At 35.2% G+C, this 23,398-nt stretch overlaps 1 protein-coding gene across 1 annotated transcript in view; it reads right to left on the bottom strand.

Annotated features, from left to right (window-relative positions):
- Positions 1-5,386: 5,386 nt before the first annotated feature.
- The window catches only part of SYT10 (synaptotagmin 10), a 65,177-nt gene continuing 47,165 nt past the window's right edge, over positions 5,387-23,398 (bottom strand). The window contains exons 4-7 of the mRNA XM_005570542.5: positions 16,502-16,622; positions 13,685-13,856; positions 11,143-11,272; positions 5,387-8,266 (exon numbers count right to left, since the gene is read on the bottom strand). Of these exons, the coding sequence (XP_005570599.1) occupies positions 8,195-8,266; positions 11,143-11,272; positions 13,685-13,856; positions 16,502-16,622 (495 nt within the window). The 3' untranslated portion in view covers positions 5,387-8,194. The remainder of the gene's footprint in view (positions 8,267-11,142; positions 11,273-13,684; positions 13,857-16,501; positions 16,623-23,398) is intronic.

A 23,398-nucleotide genomic window follows, 5' to 3' on the forward strand; every position in this document is an offset into this window, starting at 1 on the left:
AGTGCTACTTATATCTTATTATTTACTAATTAGAGGTGGTTAGAGTTGTGTGTTCCTGGAAGCACCATTTACATAGACTACAGGCTGTTTTATTCCTCCTGGGGTTGTGCAATTTTGTGGCCTGTTTGTGCCTTGTGTTCTTTGTATGATTTCTATCTATTAGCTCTTTCACTTTCTGGCTTGAGTTTCTGTTACTGACTCAGGTCTAGCTTCCCATTTAAGGTAAGTTTTTTACTCATGTATGTTCTAAAATTAATTAAAAAATTAGTTGCTCATGAAAATGCACACGATCTAATCAGACTCACTAAACGCATTCATAGTGGGAATTCATTTCTCTTCACACAATTTATACTCATAGCTGGAACTTGAATGACTTTTTTTCACTTGGAGAACTTTTTTTTTTAATTCTAACTATAGCATGAAAATGGAAACTTCTTGTCAAGTGTCCTATTTGTGCTTTCTATTTAGATTTTTGGTTTTATTCTCTGTGGACGTTACTGGATACAACTTTACCCCATTCTGTGTCATTGTACGAGTGGATAGAATCAAAACTATTCAAATTTAGCACAACAATGGATTTTTAAACAATAGCATAAATAATGGATTATTTTTTTCTGCTTCTTTCAGACACACTGGTGGAAATCATCCTGGAAACTGTCAAGATAAGAACTTGTGCTTTTCAAGAGAAGATAACTTTTGTTTAAACTTTGCTTTACATTTCCTCATACATATATTTAATATGTATTTTTTATTGATATATAGTATAAATGTCCTTTATAGAGTATAACCTAATATTTTGACATCTACTTTGAAGAATGATTAGTTTGAGATATGCTTATATGAAAAATTTATCTGCTTTCAAAAATGAAATAAAAACCTTTAAAAATAAATAAGGAAGAAAATCCCAATGGAAGAATGGGAAAAGACTTAATGAAATCCAAATTGCCAATAATTATGTAAAATATGACCTATCCCACAGGAAAAAAAGGAAATAGAAATTAAAACATTTTTTCATGTTCAAATTGGCAGATTCAAATAATAATGCCAATTGTGGATGAGGGTACCTGGAAGCTCTCATATATTGTTAGTGGGAATACACATTTTAAACCAGTGGGATTATGAACACTTCCTGGGGAGAAATTTGGGAACACTACCAAGAAAATCTTTAAAAGTGGCAATCTGGCTCCTTTTCTAAAGCAGTAACTTAGATTTCACTCAGGCTCATCATACTGCTTGGATATACGGATTTAAACAAGGCCAGACAGGTCAGGTCATTGAGTTTTTATCCTGCATCATTCTGGGAAGAGGCATATATATATATATACACACACACATACACACACACACACACACACACACATACACACACACACACACACACACACATATATATATATATATATATATATATATTTTTTTTTTTTAGGCGGAGTTTCACTCTTTGCTCTTGTTGCCCAGGCTTGAGTATAGTGGCGCAATCTTGGCCCACTGCAACCTCTGCCTCCTGGGTTCAAGTGATTCTCCTTCCTCAGCCTCCTGAGTAGTTGGGACTACAGGTGCCCACCACCATGCCTGCCTAATTTTTTTTATTTTTTATAGAGACAGGGTTTCACCATGTTGGTCAGGCTGGTCTTGAACTCCTGACTTCAGGTGATCCACCTGCCTCAGCCTCCCAACGTGCTGGGATTACAGGCATGAGCCAACACGCCTGGCCATATATATATATATATTAATAAACAATGACTCTAGGTATAGAACATCTGATTTGCCAACAGTTATGATTTTCTTTGAGTTAGTGCCCTGTTTACTGTCTAAAACTAGTAGCTACGCCTATATTCTTGATGAAAATATTTTGAAAATTGGAGGCAAAGCAGAAGCAGACAAATGATCCAGCAAAATATCTGATACACCCCAACTGCTGAATCACCTGCTAAGGTATTTCTAGGGGCTTGGGATTTTTTTTGGAAGGTAAAACAAATTTAGCTAATGTGTGTAAATGGCATTTACGGCTTTTAACACTTGACTCATGATTGTTTCATTGCTTCTTAGTGGAAATAATAAAAAATTTAAATGAATAATTTTGTGATAAAAATGACATATATTGCAGAAGACCTTTAACATATATTCAGTGCCTGAATTATTGGATTATTGATAAACATATCATTCTGCACTACTAATGAATGCCACAAATAATGTCTATTAGAGAAAACCTTAATAATATAAAGGTCACAAAATTAAATCTGCAAAATATATTTTCTATAAACACAGACAAAGATAATTTATAATCACTTTATTTCTTTTGCAAAGTACATATGAAACAGAGTAAAATTATATTTCAAATGCTTTCCATTTTCTTTTACAAAAGTAATCATAAACTGTATACTTCATAAGAGCTTTGAGGTTTAATTGTTACATAATTCATCTGAACCTGACAAATATAGTCACACATTCTAAAGAAGACATTGTAAAAATACTGCATTGTGTAACATCTTTTAAAGGTGGTTGCAAAAAATTTGTTCTAAGTAATACAATTATATGCTGTCAAGTTTCACAAATGACTGTTTACAATGTACAAAAGCCAGAAACACGAATTTCAAAAGATTTTAACATTTCTGTTCTATAATACGGAAATCAAAGATACTGATTTGAACAATGGCCAAGTATCAAATCACAAAATTCAGCTGAAAAGTCACCTAACGAACAAGGACTAAAGGTACAAAAAATCAGATATAATGGATCCAAATAATTTGATGTTATAAGTGAAATGACGGATTTTAGTGGTTCCTGGCAGTTTAGAATAATTGATAATTGGCAACATCTTGGACTATTCGTTAGTGGACTCATCACATTTACAATGTGAGGCAGTTCTTTTCGACTTTGACTTCTTCATCCTGAAATAAAGGTTTCGCTTCATTGTCCATAATTTCTCCATATTTTGCAGGTGAACCCGATCACTTCTTTCAGTCGGAAAGGTCAATAACAAGCTACTGTGAATGACACCTTTTGGGCTGGACATTTTGTCAATAAAACAAACTATAAATGCAAATATTTTGTATATTAGAGTTGGTCTACCTGTTTATTCATACAGTGATAAAATTTATGAAGCTATTCACACTGGAGATTACTATGTTGTTTAAGTGGAAAACTTCCAGGGTATTTTTAAAGAAAAACAAAAATTACAATGAAACTCACAAAATGATCTATATAAATATAGATAGAACAAATCATGCAATTTTTATACAGAATAATTCAATGACGAGTTTGTAAATAACCTAGGGATTATAGGTTGTTTTGGGTCCACAAACTTTATTCTATGGAAAAATCATAGCCAAATATAATTCATATATGGATGCTCAGATTAGGAAAATTAAACAAAAAATTTTGAAAGGGTTGATGAAATAAACAGCTAATGCATTAACCTTCCAACATTGAGATTTATTTCTCTTAACACTTTTGGCTTATATCTATAATATTCATTAATATCTAATAAATTATTTTTGAGGGAACAAAAACGTGAAATTGAATAACTGAAATCCACTACCCTGTGCAGTAAATAAGGGGATCTGTATACATACAACCGATTACACTTACAGCGAAATTTCAGGAGAAAATGGCTTACTTTTACTCTCTGGTGACAAGATCAGGCATAACTTTGCTTTTTGGAGAGGGTTCTCATGGTCCAGGTGAGTTTAGAAGAAATTATTGTCAGTTTGAGATAAAAATATTTCCATACAAATGTGTCTATCAATAGCAAGTCATTTCTAGTGTCGCAGTATAGTATCATCCTAATCAATTCCTCCAGGCAGGAGTGTATTTAAATCATTTCAGGCATGAAAAAGGCTACCCTTTCTCTTAAACATTGTCTACTTATTTTTCAGTCACCACTTTTAGTATTCAAAATGTTTGCATTCAATAAACTGTTAAGTCCCACTTCCACTTCAGCCTTTAATTGAGTGCTTTATTTTTTTAAGTCTCTGTAGCATGATGTCATGCCACCAAATTATACCCTGGTTTCTTATGTTCAAGATGAACAGGGTGAGAGGGAAAATAACTTTTTACTTTGATGAGAAGACACTTGAACTGAGTATTAATTAACTGCCACTGTTCAAATACACATCTTTTTGGTTAACTGTTAATGGTAGATGACAACTAATTATTAATACATCTTTTATTAAATTACCATTCACTTTAATTAACAGAATATTGAGTACATATATAGAAGTCTTTTAATAAAACATAAAATTCTTACCTAAAAGGGTATCACTGAATAATGTATTGGAAACAACATTTAGTTTAATTAACTGTTTCTCATAGAAAATACAAGCTCATTCTTTTCTTTGAAATAACGGGTCTTTACAGCAGGTTCAGATGAATGGTATCCTGACCCATGTCACTGAGTTAACAATTAAATGCTCTGTCATAGGTATTTTGGGAACAATGTTAAATTATATACATTTCTCTAAAAGTTAAAACACACACCTCTTTTGATTTTGCATCTCAATATCATATTTCCATATGCTTTAGCTTCTTTTCTCAACTGTCATGTAATTATTTTACTTTCATTCTTTGAATCATGTCTCATTGACAGCAATATATTTTAAGCCTAAAGTTTATAAAAATTTAGATCAAGTAGAGTACCTCAAAACAACAGAGCAGCTTCAAAAACAAGTGAAGAAAACTCTGCATTTTCTTTTTATTTAGTAGAGGTCAAATGACGCTCTCAAATCCTTAACAACTTCGGGTATTCTTTATTATCAGGCAATTAAATTACCTGGTAAGTATTACAACTAAGGTGGCAAAAAAAAAAAATCAGACTAAATTCTATAAAAATATACATTCTTAAATAATTTCAAGTACTCTTTTTGAGGAGCTAAAGAAATTACCACATGTTCAATGTTAAGATTTTGTGTCCCTTTATTTGTAATAGTCTTTGGCTCTTTTGGTAACTGATCCTCAAATAAGGTATATTTTGTTTTATGGATAGTGAAAGTTGACCACAGGGTTGGAAGTCTGGCTTTTTCAATTTTTAGTAATTAATCATTAAATGAATTCTTTAGGAGATTGATACCTCTATATTGAGTTGCAAAAATTTATAATAATAAACATCAGAGGAGAATAAACACAGTTGGGAATGTCAATGAAATATCACCACCAAATAGGTTCAAATATATTTGCTTTTATTTATCAAAAACCTGAGTCAGTATTGATCAGTTGTGATCTCCCTGCAGTGACTACACCGTGCACACACTTCCCAAAACTGCATCAGAAAGTGAGTGCTTGGCTCTGCTTTCCTGTCTTTATTCCCCTAGCACTAGTCTTAATGATATTTGTTGCTGAACTGTGAATATATTCAATATGGAAATGTTTACATGTTAAATGAAGTATCAGAAACACAGGGTTGGCCTGATAAAAACAATTGTTGGGAAAAATATTATTAGGAAACCAGTGTGAAAAAAACAATGTTTTGAGTTTTATGAAAAGATATACTCCACAAACATGAATGTTCTTTTCATATTCAATTTCCTCATCCCCGTGATTGCCTGGTGAATCAGGTAAAAACAACAACACATCCCTCCCCTAAAACTAAAAAGAATATCAGTGTTGTTATGCTAATGAATCAACCCTTACTCTTTTTTTCCCTAGATTTATATTTGGTAAGTCCCTGAAGAAGTCCCTGAAATTAGATATTCATTATATACCTGAACTGCAACTTCATAATGTGTCAGTACTGTCATTAAAATGTGATGTCCCACACAAATGAGAGGAGATTTGTAATATCAACCTTATTTTAAATACTGAAACTAAAAATATTTCATCTTCACTTACAAGCAGAAAGATGGTAAGTTATGTGTATATGAATGTGTGGGCTGTAGAGAGTGAGGGTGTGTTGTATTAAAAGTGTTAGGATTACATTTTAATAATATGAACTGTCATTTTTAACAATCATGCCTTATTAATCTGAGCATAAACCTACCTCCTGAATTACATGAAAGATCAGTTGTGGTGAATTTCCTCTTCTTAATCTCTTTCTCAGGATTAACACATATCCTTGCATGATGAGTTTATTCTAACTTCAAGGAAACATTTAAAAAATTATTTTAAAAACTTATTTTAATCTACAATTCCCATATTAGAGTCTTCTGATTGGCCAATGGGTTCACATTTTTTCATCACAAGCATTGGCTTTTTCTCCTTAGGAAGTAAAGAAAAGCGAGTTTCTAAGAATCAACAAAAAGTCCTTCAAATATGTTTTTGGGTGAAAAGAATTATACTCACTTAGGAAATGTAATTGTTAATTTACTTTAAGCTTCAGTTATATCTAGTAATAAAACAATTGTCTCTAAAAATGTCATTCTATTAATAGTATAACTTTGTCTTCCCATTTGAAAAGTTTTATTTCCCAATAAAACAAATAATTTCAAAATGCAAGTGTCATCTTTCATTTTACCTATAGCAAATAATCCTTTTAGGCTTGACAAGGTAGCCAAGTGTTTCCAAACAGCTTTCTTCTATTATTTTAAATGAGAAAATGTTAGCTAGGTGTACCTGTTTTCCCTTAGGGTGGTATAAGCATTCTTGAAAAATCTGAGGCAGAACTATGTTTGCCTTTAAAATGTTAATGTGCAAAATATTTACCTCTTAATTAATAGTAATGCCATCACTACAAGAGATGTCAACAAAATGTTAATGCTTTTAAAACTTTTTTTTTTAGAAACAATGAGATTTTACAAAATAAAAATTTCATAACCGCTGATAAAATTTTCTCATCCAGGTAAATATGTTTTTATTTTCTTGCCTTTTTTAAAAAAACCATCAATTTTGAAATAAGCTTGAAATATATACTATCCACACCACACATCTCAAAAGTAAGGATGGGGTAATTTAGTATAGATACTTTCCAACAGGGCCTGAAAATGGGACAAAATATGTTGACCTGATTTAAAAGAAAGTTCTGTTTTGTAAAAACATTTGCATAGTTTTTACATGTAGTGGCCTGAACCTTGATCCTTATGAAGGCAAATGCCTTTCATGCAAGGACTGGAGGCCTGGGCCTTTAGAATTAATGTGTTTATTATTATTAAGCGTTGAAGGTGTATTATTAATATTTATGGTATATTTCTATATTTTGCTGAAAATAAATCATCTTTTCTTTATGAAAGTACCCAATTCCAATGATTAGCTTCTGACTGGGTTTAAGAGTCACCATTACCGTGTACAATCTAAACGATGATGAACACAGACAGTGTTGTTGTTCCTTTGGTGTCTGTTAGTATGGTCTATCCGAAATACAGGATCTATATGATAGCTTCAAGTCACAAAAAATACATGTCACAGTACTTGAGAACCTTACAAACACTTAAAAAATGAACTTCTGATTCTGTTCACTTAGAAATACTAATGCTACATTTGAGGTGAAGATTATTCGAATTAAAAAAATATCAGTTAAACAGTGCAACAGATATTTGAGCTAATGTTACAGTAAAACAGTATAAAATGGTAGCCACAATGGCTCAGCCTCCATTTTTCAGCCAATAAGCATTACTTCTTAAATTTATATTCAAAATGATTCTTTAAATTTACAGCTTTGTCTGTGTGTTTTAAAGAACAAGCTTGAGAGACAAAGTTTTGAGTTTAGCAGAGCCAAACCTCACCAAGAAAGTAATTTTCTGGGAATGTAAGAAAGTATTATCAGAGAAGTAACATTAATTTGATTGTGCAAGGATTTGTTGTGTAAGTTAAGTTCAAAATCTCCTTTTAAGTTTATATAGAACCACATGCACAATTAGAAATGAACACAGTATAACAAAATCAAACCCATACATATGTGACATCTGCTACTTTATACAATAGCAGCATAAACTATATTTAATTTTAGATAAATATGAACTGTTTAAAAAACCATTTCTTTGCTTATGTAAAGAATTACAACATAGTAAAACACTCTGTGCTAACAGGCATTTGACGCGAAGGATAAAATGCCTTATGCAACTAAGGACTATATGTATTCAAGTAAAATGTATTGATGTTCAAAGTTAAAAAATCAACAATAAAAGTAAATAAAAAAGTGCACATCAAGTTCGTTGATTACTATGGATATATTTTAAATGAGGAAATCAAACCTTCCACTTTTTTTTTCTGATTCAATGAGCACATGATCCTAGGTTCTTAATATCATGGTCTTATTTTGGAGGCATTATGGTGTGGAAGGTGGTTTAGGAGAAGGGCAGGATCCTTGACTATCAAAACTGGTCGCCCGGCCAGGTAACTGAAAGACAATAATTTCATAACATATGATCTAGTACAGAAACAGAATACAGTGGTTAATCATTGCTCCCTTTTAGTAGTGAATATTCAACCATAATATGTGAATCTCTGAAGAAAAGAAATACATAACTCCCTTTGGCCTTCAGAACTTACCTTCTCTGCTACCATGAAGGGACATGGATGTCTCATAGAATGTAGGCAGAGCATGGTACACAGACGTACATGGAGCAGCCCTGTGTAGACAACTATTTACAACTGCAGAATAATTTCAAATTTTACAACAGGGTTTTAGCTTTTCTCCTACAAAAAATAAATGGTTTACTTTAGTAAAGTAAAGCCCGGCTAATTTTCGTATTTTTAGTAGAGACAGGGTTTCACCATGTTGGCCAGGCTGGTTTACTTTAGTGAGGGGCAATTTCTAGGAAAGAGCAGTAAGAGACTAAACACAAGAGAACTGAAGTAAACACAAGATACTGCATTCCACTTGCTCTAAGGCAGGAGGTGATCATGGGGGCAGTTAATGAGATGAGAACTGCATTTGGCAGATGGGAGCCCCAAGTGACAGCGATACTTTCGCACAATCCTTCAATGCCTATGTGTATTTAAAAAGTTTAATTACAACAAAATGAATGATTATCTAGATTAAAGGGAACCCGATTTTCTTTTTCTTTTCTTTTTTTTTTTGAGATGGAGTCTCACTCTTGTCGCCCAGGCTGGAGTGCAGTGGTGTATCCTGGCTCACTGCAACCTCTGCCTCCTTGGGTTAAGTGATTCTCCTGTGTCAGCATCCCAAGTAGCTTGGATTACAGGCACCTGACACCAAGCCTGGTTAATTTTTGTATTTTTAGTACAGACGGGGTTTCACCATGTTGGCCAGGCTGGTCTTGAACTCCTGACCTCAAGCGATCCACCCGCCTTGGCCTCCCAAAGTGCTGGGATTACAGGCATGAGCCACCGCGACGGTGGAGGAACCCGATTTTCTACATGATACTTTAGTCTTTGTTGTACCAATGGACACAACTCTCAAATAACTCTTCCCTTCTCATATTTATGCCTTCTGTGACAACAACATATATAATTACATACTTATTTTTCTTATAATGCACAATCCAGCTAGTTCTTAGGTCCCTAGTCCATATATTCTGTTTGACCAATGAATATAGAAACAGGGGTTAAAAGGAGCTATTTTGCTGGAGAATGTATATTTACACAATCTTGTTCTCAATAACTATCTGGGATCTTTTTCTGATGACTATATTGTAGCTTATCTTCCTGTATATTCTATTATGACAAAAAAAGTGTCCACACACTCCCAAACACAAATATGTGCCTATTACAGAATCCCCCTTCATCAGAGAAATGTAAAGCTGCTTATTAAGCACTAATAAATAATTACTATGCCTTGGTCATAAAGCACCTTTCTCTCATTCCTTAAGAGTTCTTGCTCACATTATCTCATTTCTCCCTGCATCATCCCTGCGCAGCCTGTAGAGGCATGCAGTTCTATTTTTGTGAAACATGGAGAAGTATAGTTGGGGGCGGAGTAAACAGCCTGCTCAGAAGTAGACAGCCAGAGAAACAAAATTAGAATCCACCTCTCCACTCAGAGTGAGTTCCTGCCCAACATGGCTTTACTCTCCTTTTTAGATTTTTAGAATTAATGTTCACTTTTCACACTAAAGATGAGAATCAGGAAAAGAATACTAATCATACAATAAGCAGTAAAGTGTACTTTAGGCAACATTCACCGTTTGAAACAAATAATAACTTTCTAAGATGTGAGCTACTCAGAGAAGACACGTCTACACTTATGAAGTTCTAGGGGAAAACACCAAGTGACTGGGTATCTCTCTCTCTGTGTGTGTGTGTGTGTGTGTGTGTGTAGATGCATTTGTGTGTGTGTGTGTCTATCTTTTATGATTTATACTGAATTATGAAGTCAGATAAAGACTTGACACATTCACATATAAACAGATACTGACGACGACAGTTCACCTGTGTGAACATGCAATGCTCATTCGGTGTTCATCCTATTTCCCTTACAATGGCCTTAGTAACACAGCCGGGGTCGCGTTTTTTTTGTGACCAAACTGAGATTAGAACCTGGTCCCACTGATACTTAGTCAATTATACTGCACAGTCTCTCCCATTCAATCCAGTCCCTAGTGCTGGAACAGGAAGCACTAAGCACTTAATATTCAGCATTTCTTTAGTTTTACTCTGAGTTTACCACTATTTCAGAGTCAGAGCAGAAACACAGAGGGTAAAGCAACTTGCCTGAGGTTTTACAATAAGCAGTCACACAGCAGAGCCAAGCCTTGAACTCGACTAAACTGACACCTCAATATTTTTAAAACCTGTGGGCAGTTTTACTTCCTGATCAGAGTTGAGGGAGACATATCTTCCCCGTTACGCAGAAAAGTTATATTAGGTGACAGCACTTTTATTTAGGGATTGTGGAAAACTCTGGGTAAGGTGACTGTTTCTTACAGAAGAGAAGGACAAAAATGCAGTTTCCAGTTAGTAATAAACTTACTAGATTGCTCCAGCATTCACAGATGTAAGTTTTCAGACTATGCAAAAAAACAAAACAAAACAAAAAAAAACAAAAAACAAAAAACAAAAAACAACTTGCAAATGGCTTACTGTCCAAAAGAATACGAAGCCCAGAAAATGTAGTGTTTTTTAAAATCCAAGAAGGCACACAGAACTTTGAATATTAAATGTTAGAGAATGTGGGACAAAAGCAAGAACAATCTTTTCTATTTTTTTTAACCAGGATGAATACATAAAATATCAGATAAAGGTTAGCAGATAAATACTATGTAAGTAAAAGAGACAACAAAAAGAGCAGATGTAAGGAACTCACAAACTTACCTCCAGCAAGGGGTGCCAGTGTGTTATTGGTTTTCGATGATAGGCCAGCATTTCATTCCAGTGGTCTCGCCCAAGACCCTCAGCATCCAGTCCTGTTCTGCATACTCCTATGACCTCATTGTGTCCTACCCTATGATTTGTGGAATATTATACTTTCATTTCCAACATTCAAAGATAAAGGGAGCTTCATAAATCTTGGTAGAATTTTAAACATATGATTAAAACATTAGATTCTATAATTTTGCAGATTATACTACTTCAGACCGAAAGAAATCTCTTAAGTAAATCAACATTTACTAAACAGTATCAACATTCAAAAAATGAATGTGTATAAGAGGCACACACAAACCATTTCAGTGCTTTGTAGTTTAAGCATATTTCATCATAATAAAAATGGCATGAATGAGAAATACCAGTAGGTCTTTAGCTATATGAGTGTCTTTCTTGCAAACAGTCTTATTTAATATAAGTGGTGTGAAGCAAATCTTGTTCTTTCCACGAGGCTTAATGTTTTATAACGATGTTTAGATTTCTCACCAAGAAATACAGTACCAATTTTCTTTAATTGGCTCTAAATGATATGTCAGTGTGTTACCACTTGTATTACAATTAAATAGGGCAGGATTATGTTCAGTTGCATGGCATGTGATTTATTTTTGCATAACAGAAAACATACTGGACAACATTTGTGTTTTCTATTCAGGTCCTGCTTTCACAGCAATGAATCAAGATGATAATAATGACAGTTAATATTTTTGAGAGCTTATTATGTGTCAGTGTTCTAAGTAGTTTAAATGTACTGACCCACTTCATTCTCCCACCATGACCATGAATATCATTATTATCATTCTCTCGTTTTACAAATAAACTAAATGCCCAGAAGGTTAGGAGCTGGCCTGACTTTACAACCTTAGTAAGAGGCAGAGACAGGAACTGAATCAAATGAGTTGTTGACTGAAGAGCACATGTGGTTAAGCTGCTTCTCAAGAATGGAATGTCATTGGAAGGAGCTTTCAATTTTGACAGACATCTCCAAAGATACTTCTGAGATGATTTTAGAACAATTTCATTACTTTTTTCCCATCACTGATGTAGATATGTATATGTAGTATTATTTTCTTTAATATGAAATTTCCCCAACAAGCATGTTTTTAGGTACAAAAATTTTGTCTTCCTGTGCATATCTTGTTAGCATCCATTTCCATAAAACTGCCCAAGTGACAAATGCTCAGTTGCATCTACCTGCACTTACTGCTGTGAGAAATCAATGGAGGTAACTGGCAAAGCAGAATGGGGCTCCTGACAAAAACATCTGCAGCTTTTTTAGGTTTGAAATTCCAACTACTTCAAGAGTTCTCTCTCTTTCTAAATAGTAGTCACAAGTGAACTTTTTAAAAATTATACATTTTTTAAAAATTATAATTTAAATTTTAAATTATAAATGTTCTAATAGATGGTGCTTGCAAATGTTATTTTTCAGTGTTTTTTCCCCCTAGCTCTAAGCCAGAGCTGAGCACATTAATTTCTCTCAGTTATAGGGTCCTGGTGATGATACTATAAAATGGACACTTCGTGTTTGTTTGTGTGTTTTAGAACAAAATAAATGTACTAAGCTACTCTTTATGCGCTGATAATTTTGTAGGTTAAAAACATAAGCATTCATTTCCAAAAACTGTATAAATCTAAAAGGCAAAATAATAAGAGGAAGTATACAGTAAGGCCCAAATAAGAGACACAAACTGTTGATAGGACAAGAGTTCAGAGGAAGAAGAGGATTGGTCAACAAAGCAAGACTTACAGAGGTGCTGACATAAGCAAGGATGTGGGGTGTTGATGGGACAAGATACACGAAGCTGGAGGACAGTCCAGGCAATGGGGAGAGTGGGAGGGCAAAGGTAAGAGCTGCAGTGGGAAGGATCTTCAGAGCTGCATAGGGGAGGCTGCAATGTTTTCGTGAAAGCAGGAGTGACTCAAACTGTGTGATCTGGAAGCACTATCCATAAAGCAATGCTTTAAGATTAATGTGAAGCCATCAAAGCTGTATCCTTATGGCTACTATTCACTTGCCACTCTTATTCCTCATTGTTTACAGTTCTATAGGATGCTTAAGTTTTACAAATGGGAAAAGTGATTCTCAAAGTGATTATGTAACATGTCCTCTCATGCGGCTAGTTAATGAGAGAGCTCGGGTAAGCACCATGATATTCATATTCCAGCCTAGTTGGTAAAACAAATTCTGTTGATTACAATCTCTGTTGTTACTGTAAAAAGACTCCACGATAGTGCTTTCCTGAATATGTTCTATATCACTTCTGGACCCATTCTTTCACCAGTCCCAGGTGAATTTTAATTTAAAGATGACTTCTTTTGGAAATGAAAATCCAGAACTCTAACACAGAAAACAACGAATTTTGAAGGAATCAATATTCCCTCCTCCAATTTAAATTAAAACCGTTGTAGCAGTAAATGACCTGAAAAGCTGAGTTTGGCTTGTGCATGACTACACGTGGCTGCCGTTCAGTGAGTAGAGAGATACACATACCTATCGTAATCCATGACTGCAATGGAGAGGCTGACCTGGTCCACGTTCTCTGGAGGGATGTCAAAAATAATGGCCTCATTGTACACAGGGTTTAGAGTGTTTTTCTTTGTAGTTGTTTTCCTCTTTTTTAATCTTCGACCTTCACACATCAGGGACACTTTGACATAAGGATCTAGGAATAAGAAGATAACTTTATTAGAATAAAAGTAATAGTCCAAAGTATGAATAAAACTGCAGTTTATTTTTACTAAATAAGACATACAGTACTAAGGCCTATGTTAAGACCTTTAGTATTACCAATTTTAAATTTGTCTCCAAAAACAGAATAATTCTAGTAAGGTTAGTTTCTTTCAAAATGGTCTAGAGTAAGAAGATCAAAACTTGGGAAAGACTTAGCAACACTATACCTAGACAGATAGAGATCACAATAAGCAGCAATTAGAGAGCAAAAAATATACTCGGAATTTCCTTCAAGTACTGGAAAAGGACCTAAAATTAAAAATATCATTTGCTTAATAAGGAACTTCGATTGAAAAAAATGATCCTTACAAGTGATTTATTGCACACACAGCAGGAAACGATAAAAAAAGGGATATTTGGTTTAAAGATGGCCACACAGGAAGAAGTCTCCTGATAGGACATTGTCTACATCATGCCAATTACAGGAGAAAAATTTAGTTGGGCTACATTTTTATAGGCCAAAGGGAGCAGATAATTGTTAACAAGTTCTGCTACAGCTGACTTGATATCTCTCCTATTACCCTTACCATCTTAAATTGTAAAACTGCTATAGTATTATAGAAAACTATATGATGATTATACAAAATTTCCAACAAGCCTTACTTTTGCACCTTCTATTCAAAGCAGGTATGGTTTTGGGAGGTGATATTGACATTGGGTTGAGCACACTAGATAGTTAAACAATCAATGTCTGCTATCTTATTTTTTCTTCATTCTGACCATCCTCTACCTGTAGCACCAATATTTCTTTTTCCCTATTTCCACAGTAATACATTTTATTTCCATAGAATAAACCAAAATGATGACAATATTAATTTATTTGAGCATGTGAATGCTTCTTAAACTCTTGAAATATGTATCTGTATATTTCCAAAGCATTCCCATCAAGAAGCAAGGTATTCGTGGCTGGAAATGGGGTATATAGAGGAAAACAAGATAACAGGGTAATGTTAATCTCTGTTTCCTATTTATTTTTAAATTTTTAAATAACAGGAAGTACATCCTAAGGAGAAGCTCATTTCTGTGATACAGCTTTGTGTTTGAGCCCACAGGCCCAGGCCTTCTAATGAACCATGGGAATGAGAGGCATGGATTACCCTTTGTAACTCCCATCACGTCTCCGACTGCATTTCTCTGCTTGTGACAAGGATAATTTACTGGCTCTTTAGTGGATTCACAAGCCTGTTGTGAGGATTAATGAGGAGGTGCTCTCAAAGCAAGCGTTTCTCTGATGAAAAGTTTCATATAAGTAAAATGTAATCTTGCACTTAATTATAACTTTGATGTTGTTTTCTTGTCTCAAAATTTGATCTCTTTTCATACACGGTAAAAAAGAGTAGAATAAACAATTTGCAGAGTACACTGTTTATCTTCAATTCTTCAACATTTACTGACCCAAGACTTTTTCACCAAAATTAATGTAGAATTTACTTGTTGTTCTACTTTCACATGCACACTATGTATTGCAAATTTTAAAAAATGAACATCATGACATAGTTCAAAAATCCATGATAGATATACAATAAGTAGTCTCTCTCCCATTTGTCTTCATCCCTCTTCATCCCTTAGTTTTTGTATATCACTTCAGTATTTTTAATACAGATATTAGCAATATGAATATATATATTCCAAATTTCCCCATTCCTACACAGAAGGGTGCATAATATTCATGTTAATTTTTTACCTCTTTTTAAAAATCCACTTGTACATCCTGGAGCTATTTCCACACTAGAACTTATAGTTCCCTGATGTTTTTTGTGATGCAAATTTAGATTTTGTTGTTGTTCTGCAAAACCACAAATTATAGATCTTCCCCAAATGTCATCCTTTATTTCCACCACTATTTCTTATTTCTGTTTAATACAACAAATGCCTACCAGTCTCCCTACTCTTCGTTTATCATTTTTCTTCCACAGAGTTGTGCCAGTGCTTATGTATTAAATTCTAAATAATTACCCAGAACTGCAGTGAATTAAATAAAGGGATGAAGAAACACGATGTGTCTTTATCTTTTTATCAGAGTTAGCACAAGAGGCATTTCCTTCAAGAATTTCTTTCAGAATCTTCAAGAAGCATTGATTTATTGTATTATTTATTTCAGACACTAGAGATGCACACATTTTTAGTTAGGTGGCAAAAATGCAAATGCAAATGATGGTCGTGGAACATGGTTATTTCTCTGCAGATCAGGTGAGGGGAATAAGTTCAGACTAAAATATATCTTCAATGGCCTCACTCACCACTTAAAGCCTAAGAATCTTCCTTTATAAACAACTGACTAGCTGAAAGTAGGGGAGTAGATGGTAAATTACGTATTTTTGAGACAGTACTAAATTGGTAGAGGAAGAAATAGAAACCAGAACCCAAATTCACATCTATTTGATAACATCTTTTAAAAATTTCATATTGATAATGTAAATAAAAGAGATGAATTGGAACATTTAAATTTGTAATCTTGTTTTTTCTTTTGTAGTACCCCATTATAGACAAATAATTCAACAGTCATGTATCATTTTAGATACATGAAATATTTTATTTGGGATTGTGCTCTTGGTCCTATGGCCATTGTGTACATACCTGATGAGCCAGTAATATCCATCGCCTTCAGATTTCTGCACTTAATGACTGTCAATGTCATACGCCCTGCTGTCGGCAAGTAACAAAGGGAAAACATGATTTCACCCAGGTCTACGCTTTCCTAGAAAGGCAATCGGAATGTTAGCAATTTCAAACACTGAAGGGTGAAAACAAAAAATAATGAAAGATGTTGAATACAAAATCACTTTAGTAGAATACTGGAGTGTCATTTTAAATTGTTTTATTGAGGATAATACAGATAACATTGCAAGAAAGCTATTCTGAATGCAGTAAGCAAAATGATTGTATCCCAGCTGCTTATTTGCTATCTCCACTTGTATTTACAACAAGAATCTCAAACTTAACATAGTCAAAACCAGACTACTGATTCCACCCGTGCCCCATGATCTTCCAAAACTGATTCTCCTGTCAGCATTTCCACAATCAACAAATGGCATCACGATTCACCCAAAGGCTGAAGCCGAAAACCCAGTAGTGACTATCATTCTTTTATCCTCACCCCTATGAGCAACCTATGGGTAAGTCCTATCTACACTATCTACAAAATATATCCCAAATCAGTGACTTTCTTTTCGGCTCTATTACTGCCATTCAAGCCACCATCACTGCTTGCCAGGATTACTTCACTAGCCTCGAAAACAAAACTCTCATTCCAGAAGTTAATCTTCACACAGCAAAGTGAACATTTATGAAATGCAAATCTCTTGCTTAAAACTCTCTAAGGGATCACAACTGTAGTGGAATAAAATCCAAACTCCTTACTTCGGCATATAAGTGGAATAACTTCAAGTCCTGGTGTGCCTGGGACATTCCTGGTTCATACCTATTATTATGGGGGTAATTATTAAGAACATCCCCATCCACATTTGTTTTTTGAGACAGAGTCTCGCTCTGTTGCCCAGGCTGAAGTGCAGTGGTATGACGAGTGATTCTCCTGTCTCAGCCACCTGAGTAGCTGGGATTACAGGCATGTGACACCACGCCTGGCTAGTTTTTGTATTTTTAGTTTCGACTGTTGGCCAGTCTGCTCTCAAACTCTTGACCTCAAGTGATGTGCCCACCTCAACCTCCCAATCTGTCCACACTTAAATATGTCTTTGTGTGGCTAATACATTAGAACGTCACACATAAGGTTTATGTCTTCCGGGCCCTACCTTTCTCTCTAATATTTTCTCATTCCTCTCCCCTCCAAGGTCTGATGCAGACACAAATGTCTTTCTGTGTGTGTGTGTGTGTATGTGTGTGTGTTACTCAAACAAATGAAGTTTGTTCCTGCTTTGGGGCCTCTGTTTGTTTTTTTCCCTTTGACTAGCACTTCTTTCTCTTAAATCTTTATATGGCTGACTTCTTACCATGCAGAACTCAATTCAAACAGCATTTCTGTACTTGGGCCTTCCCCCATCATTCATTCTGACACTGCACACCCTTCATATCCTATACTCACCCCACTCCCAGACCCTTCACATACTTTTGGTAGTACTTATTGTCTGATATCATCTTTTAGATTCTTTTTTGTTTCCCTGACTCTCACATATAACACCCAGGACAGCAGGGTTCTTGGCTGTCTTACTCTCTACAACGTACTGAAGAGTATGGTGCATAGCTGGTACATACTAGTACATATTTTTTGAAGAACTGAATATATTATTTAATTAATCTGGATAAAACTTGACCTGTTTTGTTTCATTTTTATAAAGCAGAACGGTCCACAGTACCCTGATGTCGATTTATACGTGGTCTTTTACTGCATAGATGGTGGACAAATGAAAATGAATGTGACAATGGACAATTTAGGATGCCCCTTAAAGAGCGGTTTACAGGATTCAATGAAATCATGCCTGGTAAGAAATTCGTGGCAGGTTTACTTTTGAGGGAAATGACTTGCTGATTATGCACCCAGGTCCACAGAGCTGGGGTCTTAAACTTTTTTCATGATACACTATTAACATCTATTGGGCTTACTCATATAGCTTAGGTTCTGATTTACATGATTCTCATTTCTTTATTCATGGTCTAGAAGTTGGAAAGACAAGTAATTCAGAGAAATAACTTTAATTAAATTTGTGTTTGACCCCCAGTTTTCTACTTTCTAAAAGTGAGATCCTGGGAAATTCAATTAAGTTGTTAATCTCCAAAATTTCATTTTCAAATTGAGAAAAACACCCACTTCACAAGGGTTGTAAGCATTAAAGGAGATAATGTAAATAAAGCATAAGGCATTTTATACAGTGTTTGGCATGTGATAAGGAATGATGTTTTCTTTACTACTGTATTGCTAGCACATAGAGCAGTGTCTTACATATATCAGGAGTTCAGTAAGTACCGGATAAATGAAAAGCTTAATAATGGAAGTGATTATTATTTTGCAAGAATATTAGCAAATAAAAACTAATTTGAAAGAAAGGTATATCCAACTGGATATCCTTTGGGCTAGTGGATTGCTGTAGACCAAAAATCCCATAGAAAAGCATTGAGGAAAAACAGGAAGAGCACAACCTCCTGCTGAAGAAGGAACATCCTCCTCCTTCTAACCTTTTTTTTTTTTTTTTTTTTTTTTGAGACAGGGGCTCTCACTCTGTCGCCCAGGCTGGAGGGCAGTAGTGCAACCATGGCTCATGGCAGCCTCAACCTCTCCAGCTCAGGGGATCCTCCCACCATAGCCTATCTGGGATTACAGGCATGTGCCACCAAGCCCGGCTAATTTTGGTATTTTTTTATAGAGACAGAGTTTTCCCATGTTGGCCAGGCTGGTCTTGAACTCCTGGGCTCAAACGATCCACCTGCCTTGGCTTCCCAAAGTATCGGGGTTATAGGGGTGAGTTACAGCGCCCAGCCACCATCTAACAATTTTTGAGCATTATTTGCCAGGCGCAGTGGTAGGTGCTGCAGACACCAAGATGGACATGGCATGGTTCGGCCCTTGGAGGTCTCAGTTGAGAAGGAAGTGAGTAGGCTTTAAAGGGCTAAGAAAATATGTCTGAATGCCATTTTTATCTGTTGATTCTCTCCTTGTTTCTCTTTCTGCTTCTTCGTCCAAGTGTTTCTTCAGGCTCACTCTAAGGGCTTAAATTTTCCGCCTGACAGCCATTCCCCTTTCCCTCATTGGGTATGTCTCTTTTCAGTTACTATAAATAAGTGTAGGCATATTTTGTTGCCAGCTGGTCAAATAAACGATCTCTTAATGAATGTAGATCATGACACCAAGTTCTACTGAGAAACATGGTGGGGGTGGTAATGGAGAAGCCAGAAACAAAAAAATAGGAGACATATCTCAGGCACGAAATGCTTAGATTCCAATAGGATACAAACCACATGAAGAGAGGGGAAAAAAAGCACACAATGTAATCTATAGGAATTAACAAATAAAACATATTTCACATATCTGACTTATATGGTTTTACTTTTGCACGTTAAACCATCTATGAATGGGATTTTTTTTCTCCTCTAGATACATTACATGCTATTAGCTGGAACAAAGAAAGTTCACTATGTTTAGTTCCATCTTTTAAAGATCTTTTATATGGATTCAGTTGCAAGTTAATTTTGACCATCTGCTATTAACAGGTATTTGATAAACATGGAGAAGTTTGAGGATTGGCCAAAACACTAACCCAAATAAATTTAAAGCACAGATCATCATTAAGGGGCATCTTCCAGCAGCTCTTTAGTACAAGGTGGTTGGCTTTACGCCTATAGCACTAGGAAGAACTCCACTTAAATATTAAACTCGGCTGGCATGGTGGCTCATGCCTATAATCCCAACACTTTGGGAGGCTGAGGTGGGCTGATCACTTGAGGTCAGGAGTTTGAGAGCAGCCTGGCCAAAATGGTGAAACTCTGTCTCTAGTAAAAATACAAAAACACTAGCTAGGTATGTTGGTGCACAACTGTAGTTCCAGCTACTCAGGAAGCTGAGGCAGGAGAATCGCTTGAACCCGGGAGGTGGAGGTTGCAGTGAGCCGAGATTGGGCCACTGCACTTCAGCCTGGGCAACAGAGTGAGACTCCATCTCGAAAAAAAAAAAAAAAAAAAATCAGTTAGAGACCAGTCTGGCCAATATGGTGAAACCCTGTCCCTACTAAAAATACAAAAATTAGCTGGGTGTGGTGGCTCATGTCTGTGATCCCAGCTACTCAAGAGGCTGAGGCAGTAGAATTGCTTGAACCTAGGAGGCAGAGGTTGCTGTGAGTCGAGATCATGCCCCTGCACTCCAGGCTGGGGAATAGAGCAAGACTCCATCCCAAAAAAAAAAAAAAAAAAATTCAAACTCCGTGTAGTCAGGAGTTTTTAGAAAATTGAAATGAATTGGGTGGTAAAAATTAACATAAGGGATGCATACATAATAACTACACAAAAATTTAAGTCTTCATTAAACTAATTTTTTATTTCAAGAAGTGTGAATGTGAAAGAACAAACTGCCAACATATTGCAAAGGACAGAGTACTCTCTAAGGTAAATATCAATATTCTTAAGCTTTCAAAATCTGGAAGTGATCTAAAAGATTGCCATGAGAAAATGAAATTAATGAAGGTAAGTGGCTGCATGACCTTAAAAGGGCCCTATAACATATGTAACGCAGAACTCTAGAATTTGGTAACTGCTCTGAGCTACTATGTGAGCTTATTCTCACTACCCTCCACTAAGTCTGTGCCCTTATTGATAGTTCAACTCCAACGAACAGGTAGAGTCTTAAGGGCTGCCTCTTCTGTCTGCCACATACCACTGTGGTTTAAAAGGTCATTCTCATCCCCAACAATCCAAGCACTTTAGTGACCAGTCAAGAACCAAGAAACAAATTGAAGGGTCTCTAAACATATAGCATAAATATAAGGAAATTATACAATAAAGTTATTTATATAAGGAGTTTATATCACTTTTTTCAACACCCATTTGCTATTATTTTAGACAAAATTATAGCAAGAATGTTTACTTGCTATATCAATCTACTGCAGGTCCAATCTCACACATGCAGTGTGGAGATGGGGAAATTAACAGCAGTAGGTCTAGTGCAGACAGCAAGAAAAAATAGCTACAAAGACACAAAACTGCTAAAAAAAGAAAAAGCAGATATTCTAAAAAGAATAGCAAATTGGAATCATTTTGTATTGGGGTATTAAACAATAATAATGCCTCAGCAACTTGAACTCAACATTTTATTACAGACTTGAACAGTAATTAATATTTAAAGTAATGACCTTGAGTCATCAAGGTAAGGAAATATATCCTATATGTTCTGTTCAAGAAAATAGAGACATGTACACTATTTTTCAGGATTATTTTTATCCAAAATGCTTAAAATGTTTAAAGTGGTATTATATTTCAGCTCAAAATGAGTAAGGCTTTGAGTTTCTGAAAATTGTGTGTAGTCTCATTTTTCTACAATTTTATATAAACATGAGTTTTCCATATCAACCTCTGAAAAATTCTTGTATTTTGGGGCAAATAACCATTTGAAAGCCTATTACAAAGTCTAGGATGCAGTGTTCCATAAAATTTATTTCGGGTAAGAAGATTTTTATTCCATTCTCATACACATTAATTTATCTGGCTGAACAATCACAATAATAATCTTCAGAGTTCCTACTTGGAAAAGGGGCATATGAAAAAAGGGTAACACTGAAGCTGGTTTAGAGGTTATAAATTTGATTTCTTCATGCTGGCTCCACCAAAATGGAGTTGGGTAGATAAAGACCATTTTTTGATGGTTGGCTAGTCAACCTCACAGACCGAGTCACAGTTATACAGTGTTTTCCATGTAGTCTTTTTCCAAAATAAAAATAAAAGTCACTGGAAAGACAAATTGACATGCAAATATTTGCACTGCACATCCTATTACAGGACTAATAGTAAAATCAAGCTGTAGCAATGGAGTGTAAGAGATGGAGAGAAGGGAGATTAAAGGCTCCATAACTAGAAGGTCTATGAACCAAGAGAAGTATTCCTGGAGGGCAATAATGATTAGGTTGGGCTTGAAGAATTAACCAGATGGGATTTCACAGGGTAATGAGGAATAATGTTGTATGTGAGTACTATGATAATACTCAGAAATAAAAATGGTCAGTATGCATTGAGAAATATGGAGTTTGGAAACATGTTGGAGGAGGGTTAAACTTGATGTAGTTGTTTGATGTCTTCTGTGGGCAATAGGGATACCAAGGTGTTGGTGACATGAAAGTGCGGGAGCTTGGCAGAGTGGAAAGGGCGTAGGTTCCTGGGTCAAAAAAACGAGTTAAAAATAGCAAATCTTCCATGTTCTATTCCCAAGTACATGGCAAAAATACTTGACTTCTCTGAGCTTGAGTTTAATTACAAACAAAATGGAGACAATAATAAGTAACTTGCAAGGTAGATATCAAACATGTAAAGTGCCTGGTGTAAACAGGTACTCAAAAACAATAATGATGTTAAAGAAAATAATATTTGAAAAAAATTTTCTTTATCTTAAGTAGGCTAGATTAGAATGAAAAAAGACATGAGAGAGAGAGAGAGAGGTCATTGAAGTAAAGTTGGCGTGGGAAGATGTTGGCTGAGGAAAAGTTTGAATTCAGTGATATATTAGGAAGTTAGAATCATTAACATGTATTAAAAAAACTAAACAAACAATTGGTTGCTATGGTGATAGCAGTCATCACATCAACTTAGCATCTTAAACACAGCCTGTCGTCCACATTTCCTTGGTGGTAAGAAAACAGATGGTTTTCTTCACACTGTTAAAAGTGAGATGTAGAACTAGATCAAATGAGCTTCTTCATCAAGTTACTAGTCCTTCATTCACCTGCCCACAAAATAAGCTACAACAAAATACAGACCCAGAGTGGATCTATTGGATTCAAACTACTGTAAAATATATTTCTCCCTGACCTACACTTCTCATTC

The sequence above is a fragment of the Macaca fascicularis genome, chromosome 11, assembly GCF_037993035.2.
Source record: "Macaca fascicularis isolate 582-1 chromosome 11, T2T-MFA8v1.1".
In the NCBI taxonomy this organism is placed as follows: Eukaryota; Metazoa; Chordata; class Mammalia; order Primates; family Cercopithecidae; genus Macaca; species Macaca fascicularis.